This window comes from Ictalurus furcatus, chromosome 27, assembly GCF_023375685.1.
Source record: "Ictalurus furcatus strain D&B chromosome 27, Billie_1.0, whole genome shotgun sequence".
NCBI lineage: Eukaryota > Metazoa > Chordata > Actinopteri > Siluriformes > Ictaluridae > Ictalurus > Ictalurus furcatus.
In genome coordinates, this window is record NC_071281.1 from 4,178,097 (window position 1) to 4,200,014 (window position 21,918).

The following is a 21,918-nucleotide window of genomic DNA, read 5'->3' on the forward strand; positions in this document are numbered from 1 at the left end:
CTATCTGCATGATTATTTTTGCATTGAGCTGCTGCACCACAAATGAATAACTGCAGGGGTACGGGTGTTCCTAATAAAGCGGATGATGAGTGTAGATAGACAGATAAGCAGGCAAATATATGAATTCAATGTGATTAAATGGGTTTGTGTAATTAGAACCCCCAAAATACGTATTCTAAATGAAGGGGGGAAAAAAACACCTAAAATCTGAATCTAACTGCTGAACTGTAGCTTAAACAGACCTTGATGACATCATCACAACGTAAAAGTTAAAATCACAAATCACGGACACATACCCAAAACGGTCTTTATTCTCGGCTGTGTGTGTGGCAATGATCACATGAACGCCCGGCGTCGCGTCTGTACAAACAGCAGGCGTACGAATCCTTTAGGACCATTTATAATAAACCGTGTTAACAGCACGGCGTATAAAAAAAATAATAATACTATTGCGTGAGTATACAAAATCAGAGCAGAAACTATGAACCTTTCCTATCATAGCCCGTATTTATGTCCCGATATGATCTATTTATGTTATCGTTTTCTAAAATGTTTATTTACAGTATATTAACATCATACTGAATTAGAACGCATCTCAAACGTGTCCAAAAAAAAACAAAAAAAAACACCAAAAAACAAAATATTAGAATACTCAGGTCACAATGACGCCGCCTACTCAGGAGCGAAACATACTGGCAGCACTTATTACAATAGCGTATAGAGTTTAACATTAGCACGTATCTTATTAATACTTAAGGTCAGAACACTGCAGGAAAATAAAGTATTAGGGACTTTATGATTATTAATGATTATACTAGCACTAATATTAGTATTAATAAAGGATACACGACGTGTGTCACTGTTCATGAGAACACACACAATGTTCCATGAGGTTTCGCAAAATGGTGGAAAATATGCTAAGTGTAATTACATACATGTCTTTTTTTTTGTCCTCAGAAATTGAAAATGGAGGGAAATGCTGATGTGACTACCGTTTCTGTTGCCATTGTCTGTACAAAATCCTTCACAGCTACGTGCTAAGTAGATAGATCGTTAGCATAAGTCATTACCCAGCTTATGATCGGGGTCCCATAATTCCCATGTTGCCTAGCAACACTGTTCTCACCACATTAAATAACCAACGTCTTTTAATCATTTAACTATATAAAATATCAAGACGTTAGGACGCTTGGTCCAGATAAAGTCATATAGCTAGCTGTAAGTCATGTGACTTAAGTCGTATAGCTTAGAATTAAAATGTTTAAGAAATAAAACAAAACAAAACAAAAAAACGTTGCTTATCGCACTGCACAGCGCTGTAGAATCATCAACACTGGAATTTTTTTTTCACGCATGTCTCCTGAATGTATGAAGGATTTAAAAAAAAAAAAAAAAAGTTTTGGCGCACTATTACAACTCTTACGTCTAGACAGCGTAAAGCTATACAATAAAATATAATCATTCTAACTAAAAAAACAAAAAAACCCAAACACTAAAAAGCACCTGCTGCAGTTATGGTTCAGTGTGTGTGTGTGTGGTAGCAGTGATGACATTCGGATGAGTGGGAAGACTTGGAGTGTGTGTGTGTGTGTGTTATCCCTCCGAGACAGTGTTTCTGCTCTGATCAGGTATTAAGTTGCGTCTTTAATCCTGATGTGAACGAAGAGTGAGGATGGAGGGATGCTAGTGCCGTCCTTGGACAGGAGGTGAATGTGACGATAACCTGAAATTAGAAATAAAATGAAACTATAATACTAATTTAAACATTAGTGGTGTGTGTGTGTGTGTGTGTGAAATGCATTTAATAAGAATGGATCGTAATATGTATTCAGTGGCATATTTATATACAGTGTATGCATTAAAAAGCATCATTTGCTATATTTGTATGTGTTACCAAGCATTATTAGATCCAGTAACACACACACACACACACCTTGTTGTAGACAGGAGAAAGGCAGTGTGTACTGTCCTACAAAGTCGTTCTTTGACGTTTTGTCGTAATCCTCCACCACGAAGCGCACCAGGGCCAGTTCAGGTACGTGAACGGTGAAGTTCAGCATGTCGTTCCATATGGGGTTAAAACCTGCAGAGGGACAAAAAACAAGGAAATAATCATACACAGAGATACATGCCAAAGACAAACAAGCAAGGAACACAGAACTGGGAAACGACAGATCTGGATCGAAAACACAAACTAACGAAGGAACTAATAAAGCAGTCACGAGGAATTCGAGTATCTTCTACACCTTACACCGCAAGCGTATATATTTCATTCCTTCTCTCAATCGAGACTACGATTCTTTCTACACACGCGCCACATTCCACCCTCTTGGTCCCATTCGCGTCTGTTAATATCGATCTTCACGGTTTTATTCGATTAAAATGTGAAACATGGTGTGTGGTGTCGAATCAATCAGCGCTGCGAGCGTGTTCCTAAAGGACCGTTGTTCTCGATGTGCCGCGTCTCCTGTTTGGCCTGATCCTGAGGGACTCCGTGAATCTCCACTCGCACCAACGGGTCAATGATGGAGCCTTCCTTCAGGTTCACCTTGGGCAGCTGCTGACCGCTGATCACCTGCACACACACACACACACACGCACGCTACTTTTACTTCATTTACTTTTAATCATCTGTAGAGATTACTCTACCCTACTTAATACTTGAATAAATGATTGAAGCTCCGTCAGCTTTTCGTCTACAGATGTTTGTTTGGTTTTTTTTTAAATGAAGCTCAGTCTAAAAGACAAGTGTACCTGTACAGCCAGAGCGAGAGGGGTATACCCGTCTCGGTTCTGCGGGTGTTCCGGGTCGAACCGGGTATGAGCGTGTCGCATGAACGCCGGCTTGAGCACGTAACCACAGCGAGCGTTCTGACTGAAGAGACCGTCGTTCAGATCCATCTCTACTCCGGCCGTCTGGAAGTTCAGAGCCACTGAGAGAACGCCGTGTGTTATTGTATTAAATACTGTAAAGAATCTGCGGTAGATATTATTGAACAAGGAATGCTAAATAATACCACAAACAACACAAACAGTGAGCATGTACAATTACTGAAGCATTTATAGTAACGCTCAATTAGATTTTTAGCACCAGATACAGGATGATATAAAAATAAATAAATAAATCAATAAATAAATAAAAGAATGTTCCGGTCTCCCCTTGACTGTGGGTTTGATTAAATCATCATCATCCTTATAGTATTTTCTTTGAAGGGAGTTTTAAATCCACTAATAGCTAGTGAGTCGGACTAGACCATAGCTAGTGAGTCGGACTCACCGATTTGGCACCCTGCGTTCCACATCTCCTGTGGGTTAAAGTTGGAGGAGTCGGTCCTCAGGCCGCTGGGGTAAATACGGGTCAGCTGACGTGCGTTATGAAGCACAAACTCCGCTCCTAGTTACAGAGGAAGACAAAAATCTGCTGAAAAACAGAAATATCATCTTCTGACTCTCTCGGGATGCGGCGAGAGTTTTAAACACAGGACGTTGAAAATATTTAAATGTTAGCGCTACCATGCAAAAAATAAATAAATAAATAAACAAGGTCTGATCACTGCGGGAGATAAACCGGCGCTTTCTCTTGAACTCATTCTGCACTCTCAGTAAGTTTCTCTCTTCCCCAGTTTTTAGATTAGACCATTTCACCTCCTTCCTTTATGTGTTTCCTGGCTTTGGACTCGGTGAAGGACGACACTTCGTAGAACCTGGAGTGGACGCGCGAGTGTTTGAAGCCGTTGAAGCGCACGCTCCTGCAGTACACCACACAGTCCGACAGCTCTTTCGACAAATGCTGCCCTGATTTCTGCACACACACACACACACACACACACAAACATCATACAAAAATCATGAAAAGAACAAGCGACTGTATGAGCTATATACATTTTTATATACATTAGAGAAACTAAAGTTGATTATACTGTAGTTCAGAAATAGGATTTTATATTATACAGATGTTTTATAATAGTATTTTTATATTTGAAAAGTATGTAATAGGGTACTAACAAATGGGTTATTACAGTATACACACGATTTAATAGTATATAAATGGGTTATTACAGTATACACACGATTTAATAGTATATAAATGGGTTATTACAGTATATGAGGGTTTATTATAATATGTAAATGGTTTTATAGTGTATACATTAGTTATTATAGTATATGAAGGTTCATAACAGTATATAAAGGGTTATTACAGTATATAAAAGGTTATAACAGTATATAAAGGGTTATTACTATATATAAAAGGTTATAACAGTATATAAAGGGTTATTACTATATATAAAAGGTTATAACCGTATATAAAAGGTTATAACTGCATATAAAGGGTTATTACAGTATATAAAAGGTTATAACAGTATATTAAAGGTTATAACAGTATATAAAAGGTTATAACTGTATATAAAGGGTTATTACAGTATATAAAAGGTTATAACAGTATATTAAAGGTTATAACAGTATATAAAAGGTTATAACTGTATATAAAGGGTTATTACAGTATATAAAAGGTTATAACTGTATATAAAGGGTTATTACAGTATATAAAAGGTTATAACTGTATATTAAAGGTTATAACTGTATATAAAGGGTTATTACAGTATATAAAAGGTTATAACTGTATATAAAGGGTTATTACAGTATATAAAAGGTTATAACAGTATATTAAAGGTTATAACTGTATATAAAGGGTTATTACAGTATATAAAAGGTTATTACAGTATATAAAAGGTTATAACAGTATATTAAAGGTTATAACTGTATATAAAGGGTTATTACAGCATATAAAAGGTTATAACAGTATATAAAAGGTTATTACAGCATATAAAAGGTTATAACAGTATATAAAGGGTTATTACAGTATATAAAAGGTTATAACAGTACATAAAGATTGTTACAGTATATGAAGTGGTTATTATAGTACATAATGTTTTATAATAATAAAGGGTAATTATAATATACTATAATATACATAAATAGCTATAATGCATACAGACTTATGTATATTATATGGTTTTATAGTGTATAAATTAGTTAATACAATATAATAAACCTTCATCCTCAGTATTGTAATACATGAGTGAGTTATTATAGTACGTAAATGGCTTATTATGATACGCAAATGTTTTTAAATTATATAATGGGATCATTATCATACACCAGTAGGTTTTTTTTATCACATCGTATATAAGTAATATACTGTATGAATAGATTATTATTATTTTTTTCTGTTCTCTATTTAAATGTCTTTCTGTACAACCAAATAAAGCAATTTATTAAAACTTGTAATCTTGTTATAAATATATATTTTTCTGTCCACGCGGATGGCAGGTTGGGATTCGGTTCTGGATTGACACGGACTCCTGATATCGTGTGTTATCAGGTGACATGAGGTTACATTAATTGGTGTTATCAGGTGACATTATCAGGTGATGCTGCATTAACACAGGTAGATGTGATCCTGAGATGAGGCTCAGTCAGGCAGAGACACAGTGAGGGAGCAAACGCTGTGCAGATGAAAACCGATCCGCTGCAGGTACAATCTCTCTCTCTCCTTCCTTAATTCACCTGGATTGGCATGCCTAGAGGCCACGCCCCCTCCAGGGCACAGAGGCCACAGAGAGCACGGTGCCCTACTGTCTCTTCACCTAATCTCTCTGTCATCCTTCGTTTCCCTGTCTTACCTGCCACCTCTCTATCTTCTCGCTTTCGGCCTGTCTTTCATCCCTCTGTCCTTCTTTTTTTATCTCTACCTCCATCTGTCTGTCTGTACACACAACACCATCAGGAGATCCCTCTCTCCTTTGTCCTCGCTCGGCCTGCTCTCGCTCACGTTCGCCATAATATTTGGCTTTCTAATGATGCCTGATAACAATATTGTGTGTATTGAATATCACGGTGTATCGTATAACAAATGACCAGCACACACCTATGATGACATCACCGTGCTGCTTCAGAGAAAAAAAAATAAAATCAATTATTAAATTCAATTCCTATTAGTCTTTGTATAGGCGTAATTTTTGCTTTTGCGTACTGTACATACACTGTATATGTATTTATACACATCACGTGTATTTCACATTTATGGAAGAAGTCTCCAGTTTAAGTTAAGATTTCTGACAGAAGCGTTACACGACAAGCTCTGTTTTTTTGTGTCTTATTTACTTCTATGACAAGTCAGAACAGGAACTAATTTGTTGCGTGGACATTTCACAACGTTACACACAACCCTAAATGGATAAACGTACGATGTGTCATTCTTTAATAAATAAAATGGTAATGATTGGTGAATCATTGTGGTATAAGAGGAATAGAACACTTAGGGATGTGATGTTATGGGAAAATAATAATAACTCGCTTTATCACACCACACCGTCACTCAGTATTTTACTACAGCAACAACCAACACGCACAGTGCTTTATTATTATTATTATTATTATTATTATTATTATTATTATTATGGTGACCTTGCTTTTGCGGCGTATGCTGCCGTTGTGATGATTCTCTTCTTCGATTTCCGCCGGGTCGTCTTCGTCGCTCAGCTCTTCCACAACACCGCTCAGGTTCCCTTCCAGACCTCCAATCTTCTTCCCCTTCAACAGGATCTTCCCCTTCAGGTCCTGGTGTGTTACCGAATGGAGCAGATCAGAGAAGGGAAACGTGACCGCTGAGGTGTAGAGCTTGTGTACAGGAGAATGTGTGTGTGTGTGTGTGTGTGGATGTGTGTGTGTGTGAAACCTCAGGTGAGGGCAGATCACAGCTGGATTTGCCCCGCAGGGTGTTCCTCAGCAGTTTCTCTCCCAGGATGTGTGTGAGATGACGAGCCATGACTCTCTGCTGCTCCACACTGCAGTGGTTCTCTATGGACAGGATCACTGGGTACTCAGATGCCTGCACACACACACACAAACACACCATATATAGAGAGTATATATGTGTGTGTGTGTGTGAATAAGTGATGAAGAGAAAGGATACACCTGACAACACACACTAGCAGCCAGAGAGCAGTTGGCAAGGACATATCGCTTTACATTCGCTCTCTCTCTCACACACACACACACACAGTGGCTAGAGGGGGATGTGCCATGACACAAAGTTGAACTTTGCATTGGCACAGCAAGGCAGTTGTGTGCAGGCACACACACACACACACACACACACACACACACACATTTCCATCTACTTCTATATTAACGTTGCTAAATGATGCTACACCCATCCACACCTAACCCTAACCCCTAGCCTTAGCCATTATACACCTTGCTCTGAGACCTACGCCTAACCTCTAACCTTTAACCTCAACCTCTGTAGCTAAAAGGAAAGAGATTTTTTAAAAAATGTAGTATCTAGCTGCACACACACAAACACAACATGCAATAGATTTAATCACACAAATCACTGCCTACATAGGTACCCTACTATTTTGAGTGCCTACCATTGGGACACGACAAGAAGAGCGAGAGAGAGAAAGAGAAAGTGAAAGAGAGAAAGAGAGAGAGAGAGACAGAAAGTGAAAGAGAGAAAGAGAGAGAGAGAGACAGAAAGTGAAAGAGAGAAGGAGAGAGAGAGAGACAGAAAGTGAAAGAGAGAAAGAGAGAGAGAGAGAGAGAGAGAAAGTGAAAGAGAGAAAGAGAGAGAGAGAGAAAGTGAAAGAGAGAAAGAGAGAGAGAGAGCGAGAGAGAGAGAAAGTGAAAGAGAGAAAGAGAAAGTGAAAGAGAGAGAAAGAGAGAGAGAGAGAGAGAGAGAGAGAGAGAAAGTGAAAGAGAGAAAGAGAAAGTGAAAGAGAGAGAAAGAGAGAGAGAGAGAGAGAGAGAGAGAGAGAGAGAGAGAAAGTGAAAGAGAGAAAGAGAAAGTGAAAGAGAGAGAAAGAGAGAGAGAGAGAGTCTTTGACATACTACAAAAGCGTAGTTGCCCAGGACAGTGACGACGTCTTTGAAGAGAATCTTGGAGGTCAGGGTGTGTCCGTGATAAACGACTGGTTCTCCGTTTTGACCGTCCCAACAGTCCACTTCCACACAGCGACAGCCACGCTTCAGAGCCCTAACACATCAGAAAGAATGAAGAAAAAACAAAAAACGCTGGTCCTCATAAGCGGAACGTATGGCAGTGTGTGTAACCTTATGTATCCCTCGACGCTACTGTGTCCCCGTAGCTGGTCCTCCAGCAGGTAGGTGTTGTGGGACGAGGAGATGAAATAGTGGCACAGGGGCTGGCTCATGTCTTGGTAGAGCTGCTGCATGGCCGGGTTAAAGATGGAGCCTTCGGATGAGCCGAGATACATCAGCAAGCCATCGATCGTCATCGCCTGACGCTGCTTAGCTGTGCGACAGAGTATTGGTGCGTTGTTAGAAATAAATACGGTGTTTTAAACAATTAATCTAAGGAACGAGGAGTTAGAAAATCTAGAGACAGGCTCCTAAGAGGTGCCCGGCCCTATCGCTAAGTTCAAAGTTCATCGTTAACGGTGCCACGGACAGAATCTGGTTAAATATGATAAATACGTTTTTTGTATCGGCGTACCTGCTTCAGACGGCTCGCAGCGCTGGATGAGCTCGATGGCGTGCTGCTGCGTGTCGTCCTGCACCAGCTGTCCCTCCTGCAGGAACTCCTCCAGTTCCCGCACCGAGAGCGTCTGTCCGTCCGTGGAGAAATCCCGGAAGACGGCAAGGACTTCCTCCCTCTGCGTCAGCATCTTATAGAACAGCACGAACTCGTCGTCCTCCAGAGCGCCCGACTCCGACTTGTCCGCCATCTGCAGAGAACGCCGAAGCACGCGCTTTAGAGAAAATAAATCCTGCTGAAGGTGATGTAATGCCTTCTGATTTGACCGCTGCATGCTACAGAACCTGGTTTGTTCGTTACCGTAAAGAGGCGCAGCGCGTGGTGCTCGTTCATATCCACGTTCATCATCTTCAGCAGGTCTCTGACCTCCTTGAAGTTCATCCTGCCGTCTCCGTTCTTATCCGCCTTCTTGAACCAGTCACAGATCCACCTGGGCATCGCGGTTAAGAGGCAACGCACACATCCGCTGTCGGAAAAACCATCGTGTTTCCACCGTACTGACTCTAAAAATGTGTATTCTGTGTTTTCTAGTTTAGTGTTTGTCCCGTTAGTGTTGCTGGAGTAGCACATGCGCCATATAAACACTAACAAAGAGACATGTTTACATCCAGGCCTAATGCTAACATTAGAAAGTAACCCCATAAATATAACTTCTGATTTACTGAATGTTTTTGAAGGATACTGGTCCAGCTTCTCCCTCTGGTCCATGTTCTCCAGGTTCTTGATGAGTTTGCGCACTCCGTTCACCCACGACTGCGCCTCCTCCGCCGACTCGGCCACCAGGTCCAGGTTGCCACGGCGGCCGCGAAACACCAGCGTGAAACAGCGATCAGGTGGGAACTCGTCTGCGATGCTGAGCAGAACTTCGGACTGGTGACCCTCTCGAACGGCCTCCACGTCGCTGATGGAGACTACACACACACGACACAAGATTCAGCACTGTTACTGCATGGCTATGTACGTTTCAATATCGCGTATCAAGCCTTTTTTGGGGACATTGCCACTAGAAGCATGTTCACACACTCCCAGTACAAGGCGAGGGGGAATAAAAGCATTGCGGCGGTGCTGTTCCGCTGATATAAACACACCGGGTTGTACTCAGTATGACAAGCTCCACCCTCAATAGCTCCAAGTCGGCAGATAAACACCGAGTCAGGAGCAGGGACTAAAATGGTTCATGGAATCACTAATTTACACAAATCTTCCACTTACACACTCAAGGAAGTTCAGGACAGATGAATAGCTGCAAATGCATCTAGCAGTTTATGTAAAGTGTTAGGAAATCCTAAAGTAAAAGGAAGCCGCTCACATTAGCATGTGTGTTTCTCCTGCACGTGTGTTTAAATTAATGCACACGGTCATACTGGAGAGAACTGATGCATCAGAACGTAAAGACAGAAAAAAGAAACAAGAGAATTAAGAAGTGAGGAATCAGGAAATAATTTAACGTTAGCTTAATCTCATTTTTGGCAAGCCAGCAGCTAGGGGAATGCAATTTGTCCCTTCTTCTCTTCCCCCTTACTCTCTTCCTTCATCACCTGTCTCCTCCTTACCTGTCCCAACTTCCTCTTCTCTTTCTGCTTTATCTGTCCCAACTTCATCACCTGTCTCCTCCTTACCTGTCCCAACTTCATCACCTGTCTCCTCCTTACCTGTCCCAACTTCATCACCTGTCTTCTCTTTATCTGTCCCAACTTCATCACCTGTCTTCTCTTTATCTGTCCCAACTTCATCACCTGTCTCCTCCTTACCTGTCCCAACTTCATCACCTGTCTTCTCTTTATCTGTCCCAACTTCATCACCTGTCTCCTCCTTACCTGTCCCAACTTCATCACCTGTCTTCTCTTTATCTGTCCCAACTTCATCACCTGTCTTCTCTTTATCTGTCCCAACTTCATCACCTGTCCTTACCTGTCCCAACTTCCTCTTCTGTTTCTGCTTTATCTGTCCCAACTTCATCACCTGTCTTCTCTTTATCTGTCCCAACTTCATCACCTGTCTCCTCCTTACCTGTCCCAACTTCATCACCTGTCTTCTCTTTATCTGTCCCAACTTCATCACCTGTCTCCTCCTTACCTGTCCCAACTTCATCACCTGACTTCTCTTTATCTGTCCCAACTTCATCACCTGTCTCCTCCTTACCTGTCCCAACTTCATCACCTGTCTTCTCTTTATCTGTCCCAACTTCTTCACCTGTCTTCTCTTTACCTGTCCCAACTACTTCACCAGTCTTCTCTTTACCTGTCCCAACTTCCTTGCCCGTCTTCTCTTTACCTGTCCCAACTTCCTCACCCATCTTCTCTTTACCTGTCCCAACTTCTTCACCCGTCTTCTCTTTACCTGTCCCAACTTCTTCACCCGTCTTCTCTTTATCTGTCCCAACTTCCTCAAGTGTATTCTCTTTACTTGTCCCAACTTCCTCACCCATCTTCTCTTTACCTGTCCCAACTTTCTCGCCTGTCTTCTCTTTACCTGTCCCAACTTCCTCACCCGTCTTCTCTTTACCTGTCCCAGCTTCCTCAAGTGTCTTCTCTTTACCTGTCCCAGCTTCCTCAAGTGTCTTCTCTTTACCTGTCCCAACTTCCTCACCTGTTTCTTCTTTACCTGTCCCAATTTCTTTACCCCTCCTATTTACTTGTCCCAACTTCCACACTCATTTCATCTTTAGCTGACTATACTTTATCAACTGTTTCCTCTTTACCTAACCCAACTTCCTCACCCGTCTCCACTTTACCCGTCCCAACTTGCTCAACCGTGTGAGCTTGATTTTCACTCCCAATCTATTCCTTCACACGGGGATACAGCACAGTAATCTAATCTGAAGCTGGTATGGAGTGAAAGGCTCATACTGAAGGAGTTTTTCCCCGGCCAGCTGAGCTTACACGTAGACTGGGCATTGCCCGCCTTTTTGCTCTTGTACCAGATGGTGGCGCAGTCGTCCTGCAGGCGGAAATAGCGCTGCTTCTTCCAGGTGCGTGACTTCACCTTCCGCATCACAGAGCCCACCTGCATGGACTGCAGGTCAGCATCCACCTGGGCACCTGCAACACCACATCACATTTGGGTAAAAATGTAGGTAGATGATATTACAGTATGTATGTTTTCTGATATCACACAAGAAGGTTGAGGCACAGGCGAAGAACACCTCGAGTTTGATATAAGCGGGTGACGGTTATATGAATGTTACAATCTTTACACCTCTTTTTTTTTCACTTTTTTCATGCTCATCATACATAGCTACATGGGGAAAAAAAGGTTATGCTATCCAATGATGTTGTAATGAATTTCTGAGGCAAACCAATGCAGGAAAATCTTCTAGCCAATCAGAATTGGGTATATTACACATATTGCATACATATCCAACATGCCCAGTATCGTCAGTGCCAGTAGTTACAGCAATATAAACATTAGGCGTGTATCAAATAATATTCTTTTAGCACAACTCTAAATGGACAATCTTCTTCTTGTCTCATATTTTGCCTCACAAATGAGCAGAAACATCATTTCAGTCCTAACTTGCTTTTGCTCCTTAATACACTCCGCGTAAAGACCGAATGACCTGGAGGGAAGAATGAATACGCGGTGAAACTGCAAGCTTATTGCGAAAGTGAACTTACGGAGGAAACTCAGCGTAGCTGCCATCTGCTGCCGTGTCACACTTCAGCAGTCTGCCATGGAGAGACGCAAAAACAGTGAATAAATATCAGTACATATTGAAAACTGCCTAACAAAGTTCCTGTATTGGTAGCTGTTATTAATTACAACCATGATTTCACGTCATTTATAATATATATAAATGTATATATATTGTAAAATATCATGCATGTAGCGAAATTACAGTTTTGCTAAAAATGTACCTCTGTTTTACAATTTAATTACAAAAACAGTCAAAGAAGTTAAAGACATCCTTCTCAGAAAAGAGTAAGCATGAAAAAGGCACACTTCTATTTGTTGTGCATTCTTGCCACACACTTCAGTCATCGCTAGGTAAATGCGTTTAGTTTTCCCCAACTTGCACTCCGCAAGTTCTTGTTTTGCAGAATAGTCTCTGGAGCAGGACCTTAAAAGGTTCCAGAAACGAAAAATGTCACTGGCTGCTCTGGTAGAGGTTTGAGAAACATGGGGGGAGGGGCAATCCCATAATTCTGTATGCCAAACATGTTGCTACAAAAGGTTCAGGATCCTTTTCAGGAGCTCTCCTGAAGGAGAACTACTACACCCTGGCTGGATGAGTTCCTGTTCTGTCTTCGCACCACACTGCAGGATTTATTTATTTTTTTTCGTGACTCTAATGTTAACATTAATACTAATGTTGTCGTTTTATTTTTTTCAAATTAATGCCTCGGTCCTTCTAAAATTAAAACACACTATGAGCATTGCTAGAAAAATGCAGGATTTTAATAGCGGCAGGTTGGAATGTTGTCACCAACCAGTGATGTTTAATTTTGTAGGTTCCACAGCTCCAACAGTTCTGCAGCAAGACTCTGAAGGAGGAACTAAAACGATTCCAGGAGCTAAAACGGTCCCTGGTTTCTCTGGTGAAAACATGAATTAAGTTTGAGAATTTTAGAGAAACATGGCAGACTGTAGATCTCTGAACATCTAAGCACACAACCCCGGAGAGGAGGAGTGTGTGTGCAGGTAGTGTATAGGTGTGTGTGCAGAGGATCAGAGTGCTGCATTGTTATATAGTGACTCTGTCAGCAGGATGAATAGAGTACGAGCTCAGCTGTTGATCCTCTTACGTGGAACACAGCGTTCAGGCTTTTTTGCGTGTTCAGACTTTTCTTCCTGTAAAAAGTGCACCATCAGCAACAGGGTTCAGGCTTAAATGCAACAGGACGTAAAAAATTACCGCTCCAGACCTGCGGATACTGCACAGTTCCTATCTATCACACACCTGGTGCCCGTGAAGGTTATGAGTTGAGCTGTTGCAAAAAAAAAGAAAGAAAGAAAGAAAGAAAGAAAGAAAGAAAGAAAGAAACACCCACAAACTTGTCAAGATATAAATATACAGTAGTATGTATACTGTATAAGAGCTCGTTTCATTTGTGTTAGCTAGCTACTTAGCTAAAGTTGGTTAATAAACAAGAAGTATAATTCATTTTTCTTTTTCTTTTTTGGTAAATAAATGTGCGGTTCAATCAACTACTGGATACAGTCTGTATCGGAGACCTTTAACCAGGGAACATTTCCTTTATTATTACTTTTTAATCTTTATAATCATATAATTTGCGGTCAAAGGAACCCAGATATGAGAAACTTTCCCTCAGAATCACAACTGATTAGCACAAAATGGCTGCCAGGATTAATCTGCAAAAAGTGTTTAAAAAATGTTTTAGCTCTTTTTCGTTCACTATCCTACAACATTTATTTATTTATTTATTTATTTATTTGTTTGTTGCATTACGTTAAAAATTTGAGTTATTAACTTATTTTCTCAGTTTAAACACATTTGCACATTTACATTCACCCCCAAAAAAAAGAGTAGCACTTAACATTTTAATATGTAACTTATTTTCACTTTATTATTCAATTTATTATTTTCATATCCGAGTTCTCCTGCCGTTTAAAATCGAGTCGGTGACGTCACCAGCAAACGTCCAACGACTTTACCAAATGGCTTCGAAAAAGACGTCGCGCGACGAACCCCTGGGCTATTGATCACCATGGAGACGCGTCTCTCGAGCGCTTTCTGAGAGCAAGCGACCGCTAACAAGATATTCCACAGTAACTTTTCATTAAAAAAAGAAAAACTCAGTTGTTGTTTTAAATAAAATAACTCGGTAATCTATATATATATATATATATATATATTTTTTTTTTTTTAAAGGACCGTTACAGCCTCCTCTCGCGCGCGCGCCACAGACCGTTATAGATTATAGTGCGGATGGAAACAGGCGCGCGCGGGTTAATGAAGGGCGCTAACTCACTCCTGAGGGAAAAGTAAACGGAAACACAACTGAACAGGAAAGAATACAGGAGATAGAGGATGGTTTGTGTTGTGTGTGTGCGTGTGTGTGTTACTCACCGGCCGGGACACTCATAACTGCGTGCAAGTTTTCCACTCCGGTGACATACTGCCTGAGATAAAGACCGGACAGCTGAGTCCCGCCCTGACTGACTGACTGACTGACTGACACACACACACACACACACACACACACACGTAGGGCGGGAGGGAGATTGAGAGAGAGAGAGAGAGAGAGAGAGAGAGAGATGAACACACATTCGTCCTCCTCTCCTCCGTTTATCCTGCCTCGCGCGTCCTCCGGACAAATTCCAGTTAGAACCGGATTAGCATAACGGCTACTCCATTCTCTGTGAGTAAGCCTAGTTGTATAGTATACATGACAGTACAAACAATAAATTTTCCTGTATCTTATATTATTATTAATGTGAACATAAATATTAAAACTTTAAATAAATAATAAATAATTTTATTTATTTTTTTTAAATAACAAACTCAGGAATTTGAGTTTGAAGACAAACATTATAAAAATCGAGTACGGCGTTTCGATCGGTGGAAGATCTCGTGTAGCATCGCGATATTTAGGCCTAATACGACGTTTTAACATCAATCACTAAAGTGGAACATTACAGTAACAAACTTTTTTATTATTATTATTATTATTATTATTATTATTATTATTATTATTATTATTATTTAAATAAAAAACCTTAAATATTTAACCTTAAATTAGCCAATATAACACATTTACTTCTTAAATAGTAAAGTCAACACATATCTTAGCATCTAACCGGATGTTATGTAGCCTAACTGAAATATCGGTGCATTACTAAATTGTCGCTTACCTGAGGAAGCTCAGGGGTGGGTGAGAGAGAGAGAGAGAGAGAGATTACACTTTCTCAGAGCGTTCGTTTATCCATCGCGAGACGCAGAATGCGCACGTGAGCCGCTCGTGCGCGCGAGGACAATAGCGGCGCTGCTTTTCCAGCCGGTCGTTTATTGACCGCGCGCGCGTCTCCGGTTACCGGAGTCAGAGTCTTTTCACGCGCTCTGTAAAGGCTCATTTAGACCGGAGAGCTCGGTTGCGTAAGAAACTATGAGGTCCCACTTAACCCGTGCGTTCTGTTTTAGTGTGACCCATTTTCTTCCTTCCTTTGTTTCCTTTGAACAAATGATGTACACAACCTGCTATACTAATCTTCCTACAACCGGGGTTATATTTACTGTCCACTGAAACATTTTTTGATAACCCTGTAATATTTAAGGAGCAAATCAGATCTTGGTAATTGTTTAATTAACAATCTATTAATTGAGTCCATTATTTACTCGGATTAGTAAGAGTCAAAACTTGTTTTACCGAGCTGTTGAAATAGAACTGCTCGATACTTAATTTAGGGGGCGTGGTCAGCATCAAACAGGAAGTTAAAAATGACATAAGCTTTGGGTAAAGTGACAAACTTGTTATAAAAGATTAGAACGATTTGTGCCACTTGGTTAACATCAATCAAATGAAACTAGAGGAGGGAAAAGGACATTACATTCGTAGTCGCAAAGCTAAAATCACACTTATTTGCAATAAACAATGAAAAAAAAAATTAATTAGACTCACCTGTGTATAATATAATATGTTGTTCACATTATAGGTTATAATCAGAGTCATTTCATCCTGCGAGACACGACAGTGCTAAATACTAAAGAGGATATGAAGCCATTAATAAAAATTAATCACAAATTAATAACATTAATAATAATAATAGTTACTATATCACTCATCCTGTATTTCCTTAAAAAGTCATTAAATACGTGCACCCCAGGGACAATTACAGTACTCTGAAATGTTCATACCATTAATATACATGTTAAATATCACAGTACACTTGTTTGCTTGTATTTTCTCATTTGTAAGCTGGCTTTGGATAAAAGCGTGTGCTAAATGCATAAATGTAAAATGTAAATGTATACTCTATAACTGATGACAGGAATGTTGTCTGTGCAAAAGGGTTTAGCAGAGACCGAAATCCTCACACTGCCCTCTGGAACAGTTTTGTACATAAACAGCACACCATAAGAGTGTGTGTATATGAACACATTAGTTGGCTGCAATAGGGTCTCTTCCCCCTCCAGCATCTCCTGATCAAGTTTCTGCTCATCAATAAAACACAGACGAGCTCAGATTCCCAGATCCACTTACAGACACACACACACACACACAGTTGGCAGCCATCTTTGAGGCAGGGAACCCTTCACTGGACGCCAAGACCACACACACACACATATATATATATATATATATATATATACTTTCCATTACAAGTGGTGAACCTCAAACCCGATCCTCCCCGTCCAAGCATGTCCTGATGATCACTTGCACAATATACCAAGATATTTAAAATTCTTTAAACAAGAAAATAATCAGTACCTCTGATTGATTCTTTTACTATAACAGCATGCCCCCAAAGTGTTGTTTCCCTGAGCCACTTCGTAGCTAAACCTCAGCAGGTGACCGTTTTACCCCGACCCGCCTGCTGCTAATCCGACCATTTGAATACGAGAAACTGCGAGCACAGTGATTCCTTTTTATTTTACAGCATTCAAACATTGTGTTTAACAAGAAGCTGTGTGTGTGTGTGCGCACAAGAGCCACACAGACAAATGATGTAGAAAAACATGAATACATCTTGTTTCTGATCAAACACCCAGCAGAATTTACCGAAACGTTTCCAAAAACTAATAACAGCGAAAGTAAACAATTTAAATATTTGCAAAATAACTCATGTGTAAGTGCCCTTGTACATGAGAACAGTCCACTCTGAGGGTGTGTGTATGTGTGTGTGTTATTGGGCAGGCAGCGGGATGCCACGCGGGTCTGTGACCTGTCCCTCCTGCAGGTTTTTGACGAGTTGAGCGAGCCAGCGCTTCGTGGTTGTGTCGTCCTTCAGCACTTGTGCGAACGTCGTGTCCTTCAGCTGGTCTGGTAAACACTGACGAAGCGCTTCTCTCGCTCTAATAGAGAACAAAAAGAAAATCCCTTCAGTCACAAACGTACTCTGTCAACTGCGCAAGCATCTTAACGGCTCTTAATGAGTAATAAAACTTCTAGTAGTTTCTCTCATGGAATAACTGAACCCTCAAATTATAAATGCTAATTACAAATAAAGTGAAGGAGGCATGGCCTCTGTGTGTCAGTCCTAGTGAAGGAGGCGTGGCCTCTGTGTGTCAGTCCCAGTGAAGGAGGCGTGGCCTCTGTGTGTCAGTCCCCATGAAGGAGGCGTGGCCTCGGTGTGTCAGTTCCATGAAAGAGGTGTGGCCTCAGTGTGTCAGTCCCCATGAAGGAGGCGTGGCCTCAGTGTGTCAGTACCCGTGAAGGAGGCGTGGCCTCGGTGTGTCTATTAGGAACTATTAGAATGGGCCCGTATCAAATGTGGTTCAGGTACTGTTGGTCACCTGGAGTTATCGGAGAGCCGTAGATAACAGCGCACAACGTGCTTCAACAGTCGAGCTGACGGCTCTTTAGACAGCTGCAGCACCATCTTTCCCTGCAGCAGTCAACCAAACAGAAGACAGATACCAACATTACCACCAATAAAACAACCACCACAAACACATTCGGCTGATTTTGTGGAAGGGGGGGGGTCAAAAAAAGAGAAATTTGAACGTGTTCCGTTCTCACCAGGATCATGGCGACGTGAGAGAATCGCTCGTAAGTCTGGCAGATATAGGCCAGGCCCGTGTCATCCAGCAGGATCTTCTGCAAAATGAACGTCGCAACCTGCGGCAGCAAAACAATCACACATGATGGTAGTTATACCACACCGGTTAACGAGGAACCAGGGTTAATCATTTTACAATGAATAAATAGTATTAGCAGGGATGGTTTGTTTCAATCGTTAGCTACGGAGAGCGCAGGTACCGTTTTTGAGAGTTCGCTGCCCGTCTCCATGATCCGTAGGCACAGGGGAATGATCTCTGTCGTCAACAGGAAGTTAATCACTTCTTGTTCATCTGTCTTTACCAACGCTCCTACAGTACACACACACACACACACACACACACCAGCACCTGTTGTCACTTACATTATAGCAGCTATAAACAGTCGTTCCCTCACCATCCTCTCTTTATTCTCTCTATTGAAGTTAACAAGACGAAAACAAAACCACAGCTTGTTATGTTACAAAGAAACCGCAAAGAAGCGTAAACTCATGTCAGAAAACTTAGTACAAAGTGCTGAAACTGGAGACTCCTTCTGTAAAGGTTAAATAAATAAAATAAATTCCTCCTTACAGAATTTTTTTTTTAAAATTAAAATCCATTTATTGTCAGCCAAGCGTCCACTGTACAAGTCCCTACGAACGAGCTGTTACTATAGAAACCATGACGTATCAGAACAGCGCAATATTTATACACCTGTGATTTGCAGCTGCACTACTGGTCTAGAAGGTAATGGTTAAAGTGAAGTACCGATGACTCCAAGGCTGGTGAGGCGAAGATACTCAAATGGTCTTGTTTTACTGGCGGTGTGAAGAAACGGGTACAAGAACAGGGGGATGTGGGCCGCCAGGAACGCAGAACTGGGAAAAAAAATAGTTTGTGTATTACATTACAGCTATGGACGCTCTTGTCGTTCTCTCAGAACAATCACAAAATGGTGCCGTTTCCCAACGACAGACCGAGTCTTTACCGGATTGCTCAGTACACTAATCCATCTCTGCAATGTTGTTATCACAGGCTACGTGCAATACACATTCAGATCTCTCAGTGTGTTTTGATGGATCAATGGACATTGTAGTGAGTGTGTGTGCTGGTTACCGTGTCTCCACGTGCGAGGCCACACACTGCAGCAGCGCCAGGGCATTACACACCCTGTTGGACTGATGAGCCGTCAGGGTAGCGGGGTTAATCGAGGGGTAGATGTTCACGATTTCCTGTTCGGAAACACGGCACGCTAGTTAGGCTGCTAGACGCCACACACAGCATGCACTTGGGAGTCATTTGGGATCCGGTGTCAAATCCTTTATATAAATAAACCACAAGTAGTTTTGAGCAGTGCAATAAAAAGAGAGATTTAGAATCCACCCGCCTGCTCCCTAATGAAGTTTACTAAATAGGTAAATATGAATTTTTTTTTTTGCTATGTCCGCACGCATTAAGGATCCAGAGTCCCAAATATGTTCCGATCACACATAGTGCACTGCTTAGACATTAGACATTCCTAGACACTATATAGTGTGCACTTTTTGGGATAGATACTCAAAAAAGTAAGTAATGGATTTAACGATCCAGGAGAGAGACATTTTGGAATCTGTTATATTATATCCGAGCAGACTAAACAGGGTATGAAATAATGACCCTAACTAGTGCACTTCATATCCAAAAGGCGTTTGGAGCCTACACCCTATATACTTGTGATATATAGGGTGTATATGTAGCACACTACATACAATCGTACTTCATCCCGGGTTTTCCCTACCATAGAAAGGCTTAGGTGCAGCGGCCAAGTGTGTTTTTCTGGAGCGCCTTAAGCTGAGTGAACATAAACAGGCGTTTAGGCGAGATATCAGAATAAATGTAAAAATAACAGTGAGAGTTCTATGCACTGACAAAAAATATATATAAATAAAATTTTAAAAACCCCAGAGTGGTGGTCTGATCTCAAACAGAAAATTAAGCTGGAAAGAGGAACGACCTGCCAATCAACAATCAGTGTTTGTAGAAAGCCACTTCTCTCCAAAAAGAACATTCTGCGGTTTGCTAAAGATTATGTGAACAAACCAGAAGGCTGTTGGAAAAATGGTTTGTGCATGGATGAGACCAAAATAGAACTTTTTGGTTTAAATGAGAAGCGTTATGTTTGGAGAAAGGAAAAAACTGCATTCCAGCATAAGAACCTTATCGCTCCTGTGAAAAATGATAGTGGTAGTATCAATGTAAAAAACAACCAAAAAAAAAAGAACTTATAATAACTTACAATTTCCTTAGAATAATTTCAAACCACCCCCTCCAGAACCCAGACAGCATCTAAACCCTTCTGAAAACATAGCGAAAACTCTGCCTTCATCCGTATCCTCCGGGTGTACTACAAAGGTTACGTCATAACGACCCCTATACCCTATATTGCACTAGATTTCCCACAGGAAGTCAGCGAATTGTGGGTCAGAACCTGAAGGAGCGCGGCGATGGTGCCACACGAGTGCCAGAGCATGGGGGCTAGGTCAGTGACGGACTCGCGCTTCTTGCTGAGCTCGAGCAGGGCGTTCTCGCGGGTTTCCGGGCTCGACAGCTCGTTGATCCACTGGTAAATCTTCTCCCGATCCACCTGTGCCATCGTCGTGCTCACCGCCTGGAGGGAAGAACACACCTCACAATAAATAAACCCGCAACCAAATAGGCTGGAGTGGAACCAGCACCTCCCTCTAAAATGTGTGCAGCTCACTGGGTAAGGAGTATAAGGAGCTGGAAGTCTCCTGGAAAGGTAATGCAAACCACTAAATGTGGCTTTAAAATTTATTTATTTATCTTTACATAGACGTGCACGAGAAAGAGCATGAAATAGTCACTTAGGCACCCTATGTAGTGCACTTAGAATGTGCAAATTGGGATCCTGTCCAAGATAAGGTCATACTGGTTAACATATTAGTTACTAATCTTTCTAATTATACATAATTTCCTCTCTCTCTCTCTCTCTCTCTTATATATATATATATATATATATATATATAAACTGTATCTCGTGCAAACTTTCAAAACGTTAGTTAGCTAGACCGAAAATTATCATTAGCAACGCTAAGATTAAAGCTACAGTTTAGGCTAACTAAGTGGACGCCGTATAACAAATTCAGGCAAATTATTCCTATTTTAATCTACAATTCTTCCTTTAAAAACTTAAAAGCAAAAAAACAAACACACAAACAAACGTCTCGCGATGTATCAAGCTAGTTAGCTAGCTTTTATAGTTAGCTAATGCTAGCCAGCTAACACTAGACAGGCCCTGAGACCGATACAGTTGTTGAGAATAAAATGCTAATATAAGTTCAGTTTCCTCCGTGATACTCACCGCTCCCGTGGCCAGCATGTTGTGAACCGTTTTTAAACCGGACTCCAGCCGCGAACTCGCGCTTTTTCTTTCAAGTCCTCACTGGAAATTGCTGGAGTTTACATGGAGCTAGCTGCCGTGAGGAAAACAGCCCCTCGCGCAAGCGCCACACCGTTGACCTTTCACCCCCAGCGCGTCACCCTGCAGTGGCTTTTCAATATGGCGCTGCTTGTTGTTGAACGTTAGAAAAGGAAAGATTAGCTGCTGTTGCTAGCTAGAGCGATGTGCCAGCGTGTCCGCCATTTTGGAAAGGTCCGATGTCTATAATGAGCTGATGGCGTGATGGCGGTCTGT

General features: G+C 41.2%; 2 protein-coding genes across 6 annotated transcripts; both read right to left on the reverse strand.

Moving 5' to 3' along the window:
• Window positions 1-293: 293 nt before the first annotated feature.
• plcd4a (phospholipase C, delta 4a) lies at window positions 294-14,865 on the reverse strand. Of its 5 annotated transcripts, XM_053616889.1 has the most exons (17): window positions 14,595-14,865; window positions 13,464-13,491; window positions 12,181-12,231; window positions 11,413-11,604; window positions 9,246-9,474; window positions 8,864-8,993; window positions 8,522-8,753; window positions 8,119-8,320; window positions 7,897-8,041; window positions 6,740-6,892; window positions 6,469-6,621; window positions 3,646-3,802; window positions 3,278-3,394; window positions 2,755-2,933; window positions 2,443-2,575; window positions 1,934-2,083; window positions 294-1,723 (listed from the first exon to the last, which is right to left on the reverse strand). In XM_053616889.1, the coding sequence occupies exons 3-17, from the start codon at window positions 12,203-12,205 to the stop codon at window positions 1,632-1,634; spliced, it is 2,289 nt and encodes a 762-aa protein (XP_053472864.1). In that variant the 5' UTR covers window positions 12,206-12,231; window positions 13,464-13,491; window positions 14,595-14,865; the 3' UTR covers window positions 294-1,631. The 5 variants fall into 5 exon arrangements, with proteins under 5 accessions (XP_053472864.1, XP_053472865.1, XP_053472862.1 ...); XM_053616890.1 differs by lacking the exon at window positions 13,464-13,491 and having other exon boundaries at window positions 11,446-11,604; XM_053616887.1 differs by lacking the exon at window positions 13,464-13,491.
• Window positions 14,866-17,096: 2,231 nt separating this feature from the next.
• cnot9 (CCR4-NOT transcription complex subunit 9) lies at window positions 17,097-21,828 on the reverse strand. The gene is made up of 8 exons (XM_053617183.1): window positions 21,586-21,828; window positions 20,692-20,871; window positions 19,341-19,456; window positions 18,993-19,102; window positions 18,445-18,554; window positions 18,205-18,303; window positions 17,979-18,070; window positions 17,097-17,537 (listed from the first exon to the last, which is right to left on the reverse strand). The coding sequence occupies exons 1-8, from the start codon at window positions 21,601-21,603 to the stop codon at window positions 17,369-17,371; spliced, it is 894 nt and encodes a 297-aa protein (XP_053473158.1). The 5' UTR covers window positions 21,604-21,828; the 3' UTR covers window positions 17,097-17,368.
• Between the last annotated feature and the right edge of the window lie 90 nt (window positions 21,829-21,918).